Below are 11,711 nucleotides of genomic sequence, written 5' to 3'. Positions count from 1 at the left end.
CATTTTTAAATGAGGAAAATTGGATCTTAATTTCATTTTAATTAACTTGAACTAATCAAAATTCAATAAATCTAAATTGGCGAGCGAATATGTAAACAAAACATTTCTCTTATCATAGGTAAAACCCTGAAATTAAGGAATGCAAATCAAATTTTCTCTAATTTCTACATCAATTTTTAACTCTTGATTTTAGTAATTTTCAACTCTTGATCTAACAATTAAATTTCATAAACCACGAAACAGGAGTAAATTGAAGTTTTGTTGATGACTTAGTTTCATTTCACCCTTCATCATCACATTCAGGCCGGACCTTTTTTCAGTTTTCGTTTTTACCACTTTGTCTCAATTAGGCTAGCAAAGACGACGAATTGATTTTCTAGATTCTAGCAAAATTCGGCAGTTTTAATTTAAGAAAAATAAATGAAGAAATTTCTCCTTTGAAACCAAGGTGCAAAGGTTGGATACCAGTTATTTTTATCGCAGACTCGAGAGAAATTTTCCTCCCGACTTTAATCGGTTTCAAAGCAACTAGGGTGAATAAACGTGGTATATAAACAATAGCTCTTAAAAAACAAAATATTTCCTCAATGCAAATAAACTTTTTCCACCATGTATAAAAATATAAACAAAATTGTCATATTAGAATTGTGAAATAAATAGGTAGCGACTTTAACAACAGCCAGAATGCTCTAAAATCTAGATTGGTAAAATCTTCCGTATAATTGGCCCCGATAGTTTAAGTTTATGTTCGGTCTTTTGTGGTGCTCTAGAAACCAAACGTGTTATATATACGTAGTTAATTGATTTGTTAACATACATCTATTTTATATTTTTAACCGACTTCAAACAAAAAAGAAAAAGGTTCTGAATTCGACTGAATTTTTTTTTTATGATTGTTACCTTAGAACTTTTGACTAGTTTAACCGATTTTTATGATTCTTTATCTATTTGAAAGCTCATGCTTCCCGTGTGGTCCTATTTCATTTTGGTCCAGTTCTGACAATGATATACATGTGAAAACTATATAAGCCGTAAATTTGCATTAATAATGTGCGGGACAAATGGACAAATAACTCGGTATCACCCAGTTTCACTAAAAATCATAAAATAAAAATAAAAAACCGACTTAAAAAAAAACAATTAAAAACAAATTAAAACGCACTAAAAAGTAAAAAATAACGAAAATATAATATTGTTACAATTATCGTTATTTTTGGAGTCGGTGTCTGTCAAGTTAATGTAGTAAACTGTTCTAATGTAGCACAGTTGTTTCCTTGGCTGACACCGATTCCAAAAATAACTATAATTATAACTACATTATATTTTCGTTATTTTTTACTTTTAAGTGCATATTAATTTGTTTTTGAATTATTTGGTTTGAAGTCGGTTTTTTTTTTTTTGTTAAAAGTTTTTTTTATAACTTAGTTAACAAAAAAAAAAAACAAGCGTTGAAAATTATGCTGCTCTTACTTTTCATCATTGCTAATAAACTAGCATGGCACACATGTTATTCTTCTTTCTCCCTTCAATTAACGTATTTTAATGTCAAAATCAAATAAAGGATTCCACAAATTTTATTTGGTTTGTTTAAATAATTGATCTGATACGTGAAACTCAGATCGTTATATAAAAAGGAGGCAGATCAACTGTCTAATCACTTTTCGTTGTATAGTCAACTTGTGTGGTACTTTTAATAAAAAATGGTTTACGATATAAAAGGTAAAAATGCTCTTGTTACTGGTGGCGCTTCCGGTATTGGTTTGTGGTTTGTGAAGGAATTATTAAAATCAGGCGCAAATGTAAGTAGGCAAACAATTTTTATTATTGTATTTCGTTACTTAAAAATATATATATATATATATATTTTTTTTTTTCTTTGCAGAAAGTTTTTGTTTTGTATTTGCATACTGAAAATGCAGGAGATATAAGCAAACAATTAAACATCGAATATGGCCGTGAATGCACTTGTTTCCAAAAAGTAGATGTTTCAAATGCCACACAACTAGAAAGTATGTATAAATATTATTTATTTCTGAGATTTTGAAAAATCGAAGTGTAGTGGCAATTTATCGGTAGGCCCAGACATCTAAAAATGGCGTATTTATAGTCGGAGAAAATTTGACGATAAAGTTGAAAGATTGGAATGAAAATAACGAATTTTAGTATGAAGTACATGTTTTATGGGTAGTTCCAAAACCTTTTTTACATAACTTTTTAAAAAGCATTTTCTGCAAAAAGAAACAATGCATTGCGAATTTTTATCACTTTATCATTTTACTCACCTTATTGCTTGTGATAATTTGTTTCATAAGTCTGAATTAATAGGCAACTTGGTAAACATTTGTATAAAACAAAGTACTGAATATTTTTAACTGTCTCTTTTTATATGTCCCGGTGGAACGGACTAAAAGTATAAAATAAATTTTATTTTGATAGCTATTAAAATACTTGATATTAGATTGGAAACGAAAAACATGGGGCGTTTCATCATACAAAACCAGTACCTGCTCGTTCAGCATAATTTCAGCAACAATATTTACCAATTACATGCGTCCCATGTTTTTCTTTTCCAATATAACAAGTATTTTTATACCTTTCAAAAGTAAAAATTATTTGATACTTTTTAGTCCGTTATAAAATTTTTTTTATTTTATTTTATCTTTTTTTAAATACAGTTCTGTTTCAGATGCATTCAAAACATGCATTAATTGGTGCGAACAATTAGACATTGTTATCAACAATGCTGGTGTTATGAATGACGGAAAATGGGAAATGGAAATCGCAATCAATATTGTATGTATTTGACTTACTCAAAAACTTTTTTTAACAAATTCAAAATGAAAAATTTATTTCTTTTAGAATGCAGTAGTTCGTGGAACAAAATTAGCCTTCCAATATATGGGTAAAGACAAGGGTGGAAAAGGTGGTATTGTCGTAAACCTTTCCTCAATTCTTGGCTTACAACCATTGGCTGGATGTCCAATATATGTTGCAACCAAACATGCATTGATTGGAATGGATCGTTCATGGGGTGTAAATTTCGATAAAAAAAAAAACATGCATACTACCTATTACTTATTTTATTTTATTTTTTTAGACTCCATTCCATTATAATCGTACAGGAATTAAAGTTTTAACAATGTGTCCGGGTGTGACAGATACTCCTTTGATATCTGAAGCCCATGGTTTACAAGGAGACGATATTCTTGGTCGTGAGTGTCAACGTGAACTCGATGCAATGCCCACACAATCGTAAGTATTAAAAAGATTATATTCAGTTCAACATTCAACAAAAGGGTGGAAACCAGGATCGGATTAATCATGTCGTGCCTCAATATCAGGCAATGCAATTCTCTGCGCACATTTTCCGCCGTTTAAGGATCATTACCCTTTTGAGTTGACGAGCGGATTTGAGTAAAATAAAACCATAATATTATTAGATGCTCAATTAACATTTCTTGTGCGCATGCTAATTTATCTTGTAACAATTTATGATTATAATGTCGTGCTTTTTATTCTTTTAGACCAGCCCATGTTGCGCAAAGTATGATGGCAATGATTACAAAAGGTGAAACTGGATCTGTTTGGATTTGTGAAGGCGGTCAACCAATCTATGAAGTTGAAATCCCAGACAGATTAACACTCAAACGTAAAAATTAAAATACCAAAGATTATTTTTTGAATGTTGAATTTGTTTTCAATATAATTAAAAGATATGACATTTTCATTTTTCTTGATTGTATTTCTTTTATTTTTACCTTTTTTTGTCGTAATTAAAAAATAAATAAAACCGTAATTTTTTTTATTGTTTTTTATTTCCTTTCAGAAACATTATCCTCCTATTTTTAATATACATCTTAAAATGGTCATTGAACATGAATTTCAAAGAGAATTTAAATAAGTGAAAACAAACAATTGACTGAGTTAATTGTTGAAATATCATGTGTAGACAGTGTTGATTATTCTGTCACATTACACATACATACATGTTACACACAGCTGGAAATGAACTAATTAGGTGATTTTATGAACACTTATACCAAAATTTTGTTCATAGCATCAATATTTTTAAGCGTTACAGACTTGGGACTGATATACCCATATAATACTACAATTTGCACATAATATGCGCTCTCACGGGTAAACAGTGATGTTTACGAAAAAATGATTTATTTTTTTTATAAGAAACATTTTTTACATTTAAACTTTTGTTCTATCTCTAACGGTTTACAAGATGGGTCCAACAGAACCAAGACCCAATTGACCTATTTTTCTCATTTACGAACTCACTTTTTACGTCCTCAGCACAATAAAAATTTCAGTTTGATTTCTGTTTTCGTTTTTGAGTAATCGTGATGACAGTCGGGCAGATGACAGACGACAGACAGAAAGACAACCGAAAATGGACTAATTCGGTGATTTTATGCACACCTATACCAGAATGTTGTTCATAGAATCAATATTTTTCGGCGTTACACACTTGGGACTAAATTTAGTATTCCTTGGTATATTTCATATACATGGTATAAAAACGCAACTCGATTATTTCAGTAGTTTTTACGTGATTCACGTTTAGCCAAGAAAATTTTAGTTTCTTTTTGTGATCAAAGGGCTAAGAAAATAATTTTCATTAAGGTTAGAAAAACAGAAACAGAAATAACTCCTAAAAAATCTTACTTCGTCTTGAATTATGGGTTTTCGACTATTTCAAAACACAAAGAGTTTTCTTCATTGGAAAAGGTATTCAGATTTGAAAGCATATATTGTAAAATTATAAAGTTATTTAATATTGAGGAAATATTTGAAACAAAAACACAATACTTGTTTGAAAAGTTTTACAAACAAAATATAGTAAATCGGTGTATATATACAGGGCGTTCTGTTATTAACTGCAGACCGTTGGCGTACAGAATAAGCTCATGAAAACAAAGAAAAAAGTTATTTACTAATTTTGGGTCTGAGCCCTAATTTGGGCGCTGCAGGTATAACAATAACTGATAAATTGGTAAATTCATTGACTATCATTCGATAACCAGCAGATATTAGTAAATTTCATTTAATAATATGCAATTAAAGACGGGATATGAACTGATTTCAATTGGATTATATTATTTTGAAAAAAACATTTAAAAAAACTAATAAATTGTTTCATTGGTTTGCTTAAATCCCACTTTTTTTTATTATATTTTTGCGAGAAAACATTACATTAAGTATTAGTAAAATAAAAACAAATTACGTCAAAGTAGGGGTGTTTAAAATTTAACGTAAACAAACAAAAAAACGCCTTTTGTGACGTAATTGCATTTTAAGTTTTAATAATTTTTTTTTGTTATAATACAAAAATATAATACAAATAAAAGTGGGATTTAAGCAAACCACTGAAACAATTTATTAGTTTTTTTAAAAAGTTTTTTTCAAAATAATATAATCCAATTGAAATCAGTTCATATCCCTTCTTTAGTTGAATATTCATCAATTTCATTTAATAATATCTACTAATTCTCATTGGCTGCTGGTTGTCGAATGATAGTCAGTGAATTTATCAATTTTTGTCATACTTGTAGCGCCCAAATTAGGGCTCAGATCCAAAATTGGTAAATAACTTTTTTTTTGTCTTTATGAGCTTATTCTGTAGGCCAACGATCTACAGTTAATAACAGAACGCCCTCATATATATTCCATATATATTCCATATATATATAATAAATACGATATTACGAAAGAAGGATAAAACAAAAGTTTTATCGTTAGTAAACTGTGTTTTCTGTTACATATCTTCGTTCTATAATTTCTCTACAGAGGGGTAAACTAAGCTGTATTTTTTGATGATCTTGAAACAAAATATTTCTAACTGACGTTTATAAATTTAATAATTATAACTACTTATACATAAATTATAAGCCATCAACAATTCGTTCTAAGCTTTTTGTTTTGTTTTGAATATTCTTTTGAACAAGTGAAAACAAACAATTGACGGAGTTAATTTTTCAAATATCATGCATAGTCAGAGTTGATTACTCTATCGCATTACACATACATGGCTGATATTCCCATATAATACATACTATACAATTTACGTCTAATTTGCACACTCACGGGTAAACAGTGATGTTTACGAAAAAATGATTGAAACCAAAGCTGGTAATTTTTTTATAAGGAATATTTTTTAAGCTTAAACTTTTGTTCTGTTTCTAACGGTTTACAAGATGGGTCCTATGGACCCAAGACGTTATTGGCCTTTGCTGCTCATTTACGAACTCGACCTCACTTTTTACGTCCTGACTACGCTGTAAAACTTTCAGCTTGATATCTTTTTTCGTTTTTGAGTTATCCAGTTAACAGACGGACGGACAGACAACCGAAAATCGACTAATTAGATGATTTTATGAACACCAAAATTTTGTTCGTAGCATCAATATTTTTAAGCGTTACAAACTTGAGACTAAACTTAACATACCTTGCATATTACATATATGCATATGGTATCAAAATGTTGTGCCATACAAGTTATCTCAGAAGGTCTTAATATAACTGCCAGCGTTTCTTACCATGCGAAATTTTATAGCTGCAATAATAAACAAGAATAATATAGAATATCTCGCAGTTAGTAGGTTTCCCGTGTTTTACTACTTTTAGAAAAATAATTGAATAATCGAGGATAAATATTGATGATGTATTTTATACCAAAAGGTTACGAGACCCTCAGGGAAATATTAATTTTCCTCTAGAAAATTAAGAGTTAAAAAAAAATAAGTGTGTAAAAATAAAATAAACTTATAGAAATGTAGACTATCATTTGTTACAATTTGTGCAGTTAAAGATGTTACAGATAGAGGAAAATGAAAGAAACCGCTCGCATTTAGCTAATTCCTCATGGATTGTGTTTCTTTAGTGTCAAATATCATTTCGCACAAATGTTTTTATTTGTTTATAAACAATAAATTGTTAATTCAATGGAACCGTTAATGTTAAAGTTGACTTACAAAATTAACAAATAGACAACTTGAATTACGTATACGTTATATATGTATAATATTTTTCGATAATTTGACAAAAACTTAACATTTACGTCATACAAGTTGCCCAATTACTAAATTTTTAAGTGAACTTTAACATTGATCGTTTCATTGCATTAAAAAATTATTGATAATTAACAAATAGGAACATTTGCGCCACTAACTAATGCGTTACGAAGAATATTTGAAACCTAAGAAACACTTTACATGAGGTTTTAGCAAAATGCGAGCGGTTTCTTTCATTTTCCTTTATTAGACGATTTTTGTAACATCTTTTACTGTACCTACTTATTAAGGAATGTGACATAATTACTAAACTAGATTAATTTACTCTAATCAACTTTTACTAAACTAAAACAGGCCTGGTCAACTCTTACTAAGAATCGACTTTTCCTGTAACATTATATACAGTCAAACAATACAAATGTTACGTGAGAAAGTGTTGGAGGAAGAAAAGTGTACCGATTACGGGACATTTCGATTATCGATTACTCCAATTATCAAAACTCTACTGTCAATTATTAAAATTATTGATTCTATAATTATTTTCTCTCGTAAACAGTGTAAATTTCCTGTAAATTTTATCTGTTTATGATGATTATATAATTTTTTTTTCGAACAATTTGTTTTTTCCAATAAATTCTACATTGAAACTGAATAATAATATTTTTACTACAGTGTAAAATTTATAAGCTTCAAACTTCAAATCATAATCTAATTAAAAAAAAAAAAAAATCAACTCACACCCATGACAACGTACATAACTCAGTCAGTCATTTGTCAAAGAAAATTTTTTTAATTCAACGATAATATATTTAAATTATTTTAAACTCATTTATCAATATAACTTAGTTATAAAACTTTTTTTTTTCAATAGACTGAGCCTTTTTTTTTTTTATAAATTCAATAGTATGGTATTATACATAATCTGAGAGCAGTGTGGAAGTGGAAGTAAATAGCCAAGCATTATCAACAACCCAACATATGCGATGATGGTGATATTTAAACTTCACTTCAGGGATTTTTTTAATTGTATATATTTTGTTTTGGATATATCAATTACTACGCCTACGTTTATTAAATATGGTTGAAAAACTATTAAATCATATGCCCAATTAATTTTAACCCATATCTGATCAGGAATTATTATTAATATCACTTTCTGAAAGGTAAGGATCTATCGAAAAGAAAATAATCTACCCGCGGAAATAATTGAGATAGCTGGTAAAGCGGGAAGAGCTATCAGTTTGAAAATAGGTCTCAACAAGTGCTCACAATCGACTGACTTTTTTTCAGTTATATTTCTTCTTAGAAATTTTCATACGGTAAGATTTTTGGTTTATTAAAGTAATTATCCCCTTCTTCATATCAGATAGCCGTTATAATTAGTTTTTCTGAAATTAATTTTCCGAATAGATACTTTCCCAATTGATGCAAAGAAAAAGTATACCCCTTTCTTTAAATAATTAATTTAATTATCATAAAAGAAAGTTAATTATACGAAGACAACTTCAACTGTCATGGGTTTCCCATTTTAGGATATTAAAATGAAAATTTTGTTTCGATTACTACGGTTTCCATTACTCATTTAAAAGGTTTTTTATGTAATTTAAAAAGTCTCGAAAAGTAGCCATTCTTCAATAAGCAATAACTCGTCATTATTCGGTACACAGAGACGTTATTTAAAAACGAATCTCTTTTTTCGTTTTTATTAACTTTATTTTTTATTAGCTTAAATATAAATTTTTTTATGAGATTAGTTTTTGTTTTGAATGATTTTTTCGAATTAATTTCAACATTTGAAGTTAGTCGTCAAAAACGGTTAAAAAGTATTCATGTTTTGCATGAAAAATACCGTTTCCATTGTTAATAGCTCAAAAATTATCATATTTACAGAAAAGTTTCGCAGTAAAAAACACGAGTTTTAACACCTTTCCGCTGATAATTTAATTTATCAGCTCTTCAATTTTCAGAGGCTAAGCGAACTTCCTTCATCCATATACCATGCACTGCACTAGCCCATCACAACTATCAATTAAATTAATTTTGTTGCAACTGCGGGAATCGAACCCGCTACCCTAAGCATACCGCGGACAAAATTGGTTACGCCTTAACCAACTGAGCTAATAGGGCGGCTTGATTGACTAGATCTAAATACTCGGAGATATTCGAGTATGAATTCAATTCACCCTTAATGACCATTCAAAAATTTGGTCACACATCAGTATGTCTCGATCAAACACATAAAAATAACATAACATGACAACACGAAAAAATATGTTTATTTTTAAACATTCATATAATTTATTATACTAATAAAAAATAGGTTATACATTTAATAAGAAATATAAATTAAATAAATATAATAATTATAATTTTAAAAAAAATAAAAATATATGTGGTAAATATATCATTATGTATATGTATGTATATTTCAATTTATTGTTTTTATATTTTCCATCACAAAACAAAAGGAAACTAACAACCATAAAAAAGCTAGTGATTGTGTTAGATGTGTTTTAGCTCTTTTTACTACTGCTGAATATATGTTACCGGTAAGGTGTATATTGGGGGGGGGGGGTCTATATACAAGAGGGTAGGATACTTTCTGTAGTGAAAAATAAATGACGAAAGTAGAGTCTGTTGATAATACGAATATTACGTCACCAAAATGGATGGCAGCGTTTTTAACAGAATAAAAAAGGTTTAAAATTTAATTCAATTTTAGGGCAAGAAGTACTTTTTCAAACATAGTAGCATACCCTACTTCTGGTCATACTATAGAATATCATCGAAGAAGCAGATAGGGCAGAGATGAAAAATGAAAGCAAAACGATATCGCTCTTTTGGAACAAATATCGTTTTCCATGTGCTAAATTTAGTTTAAAATTTCTACTTGTCTCACTCGAATATTTTTAGCCACAAGTCAGTTATTCTACTCACCACTGTGGCGGAAGTATTCTCTGCGCCACAAAATGTGATATAATTACATGATCGAAGTGATATAACTACGTGATATGTTATAGCTATATCACTAAGAATGGTTAAAACACGGGCACATTTTTCTCCTATACAATCGAATGGTTTATGAAAATCGATAATGGCTAAAATTGACAAATTTTTTTCACTTCGTTTGTACTATAATTGCATGTTTTTTTTTTCAAATCCTCCAAAGTCTAATTAAAATTAATTGTTTTTCTAAAATAGCCAACTTTATCCGCTTGAAGTTTGCTTAATTTGGGCGTTTGTTACACTTCCAACTTCTAACTAGCTTCTAAAAAAGACCAATTCACATTGATCAATCCAACTTAAAACAGAAAGACTTAACATGAGTTCCGTTAGTATAAGTTGATATTATTTTGATAGTTTTCTTTACAATAACGGTATAATATATTTAGTACTGAGTGAAAATTGATTTTTCTAGCAAATTACTATAATTCGATTAAAAATAGGTTCACACTATATAAATTATAAGATTTCTATTTTTTCTTGCTTTCCCTCTACTTATATCCCTACAACTATTACAGGCACATTTGCAAGCCATATGTTTGGCATACAGAATGTTCGATTTACATCTAGGCATATAAATATCACGAGTATGACAGAATGCATGCGTTAAGCAATGCATCTAAGTAAGAGGTATTATATACATGTGTTGAAGCTTCGATATACGTTGGGATATTTGTAAGGCGCTTGGAGAGTAGGAGTTTCTTAGTTGAATAGATGAACTGCAACAGATAAGCCACAATGCGAGTCACTTTTGCAATTTCATATAACACCTATAATACCTCTTACTTAGACGCATTACTTAACGCATGTACTCTGTCATACTGGTGATATTTATATGATATTTATTAGATGTAAATCGATCATTCTGTATAAAAGAAATTGCCTGATCGTTTATGCTATACATATAAATGGTTGCATTATTTACTTTACCAGTAACATTTAAAATATATATTTGATATAATATAAACAAAGAAAGAAATATCCATCCTTCTATTAATTAATAACCTATTCATCACTCTTGACAAATGTTATAATAATAAATCACACGTATAAAATTCGATAATTATTATGATTATTATTTTGTGTATATATGTATGTGTGTTTAATTCATCATCAGACAAGAATAACCTACGTTATGGACTTATATATATATATTTTTAATAACTGGTACCAGCAGCTTCATTCGCGACTCCAAGATACCATAGTTGAATACGATTGAAAAGGACGTAAAAATTATCTTATAAAATATAATTAAATGATAAAAAAAGAAAATTTCTACTAATTGACTTACTAAAATCTATTATACTAATGAAATCGAGAATATTTAGCATTCTTTTAGATACTTAAAGGATTCTTATATATAAGGAAAAGTGCTATATAATGATCTCTCAGGGTACAAGTGAAAATAAAAAATTTAAAAACCCATGACCAATTTTTTGAGTACGAAACTCTAAACCCGCACTTGAAAAATATCTGAGAGGATTCCCGATTAAATAACCTGTTTCCTTAAAGCCATTTGCAAACTGACACGATTTTGAAGATCATCGCCAAATTTCTATTTTTTGCGGGTACGGAAGAATTAACTTGCACTTAAAACATAGGTGAGAAGACTCTCCTATAAATTACCTTACAAACGGAGCAAAAAAAAACCAAAATTGGTTCAGCGCTGCGATGCCACAGACAGAT

The 11,711-nt window shown here is 29.1% G+C and overlaps 1 protein-coding gene across 1 annotated transcript; it reads left to right on the top strand.

Moving 5' to 3' along the window:
- Positions 1 to 1,676: 1,676 nt before the first annotated feature.
- LOC123293606 (15-hydroxyprostaglandin dehydrogenase [NAD(+)]-like) lies at positions 1,677 to 3,671 on the top strand. The gene is made up of 6 exons (XM_044874486.1): positions 1,677 to 1,799; positions 1,883 to 2,009; positions 2,687 to 2,793; positions 2,860 to 3,033; positions 3,098 to 3,252; positions 3,525 to 3,671. Exons 1-6 carry the CDS (start codon positions 1,701 to 1,703, stop codon positions 3,658 to 3,660), a joined length of 798 nt encoding a protein of 265 aa, XP_044730421.1. The 5' UTR covers positions 1,677 to 1,700; the 3' UTR covers positions 3,661 to 3,671.
- The last annotated feature ends 8,040 nt before the right edge of the window (positions 3,672 to 11,711 follow it).

The sequence above is a fragment of the Chrysoperla carnea genome, chromosome 2 (assembly GCF_905475395.1).
Source record: "Chrysoperla carnea chromosome 2, inChrCarn1.1, whole genome shotgun sequence".
Classification (NCBI taxonomy): Eukaryota; Metazoa; Arthropoda; class Insecta; order Neuroptera; family Chrysopidae; genus Chrysoperla; species Chrysoperla carnea.
This window is presented reverse-complemented; position numbering and strand designations above follow the sequence as displayed.

Excerpts from the sequence above, each read along its gene's own strand:
- LOC123293606 (XM_044874486.1), top strand. The coding sequence starts at position 1,701 with ATGGTTTACGATATAAAAGGTAAAAATGCTCTTGTTACTGGTGGCGCT. Across the intron at positions 1,800-1,882 it reads TATTAAAATCAGGCGCAAAT|AAAGTTTTTGTTTTGTATTT; the intron begins GTAAGTAGGCAA and ends TTTTCTTTGCAG. Across the intron at positions 3,034-3,097 it reads GAATGGATCGTTCATGGGGT|ACTCCATTCCATTATAATCG; the intron begins GTAAATTTCGAT and ends TTATTTTTTTAG.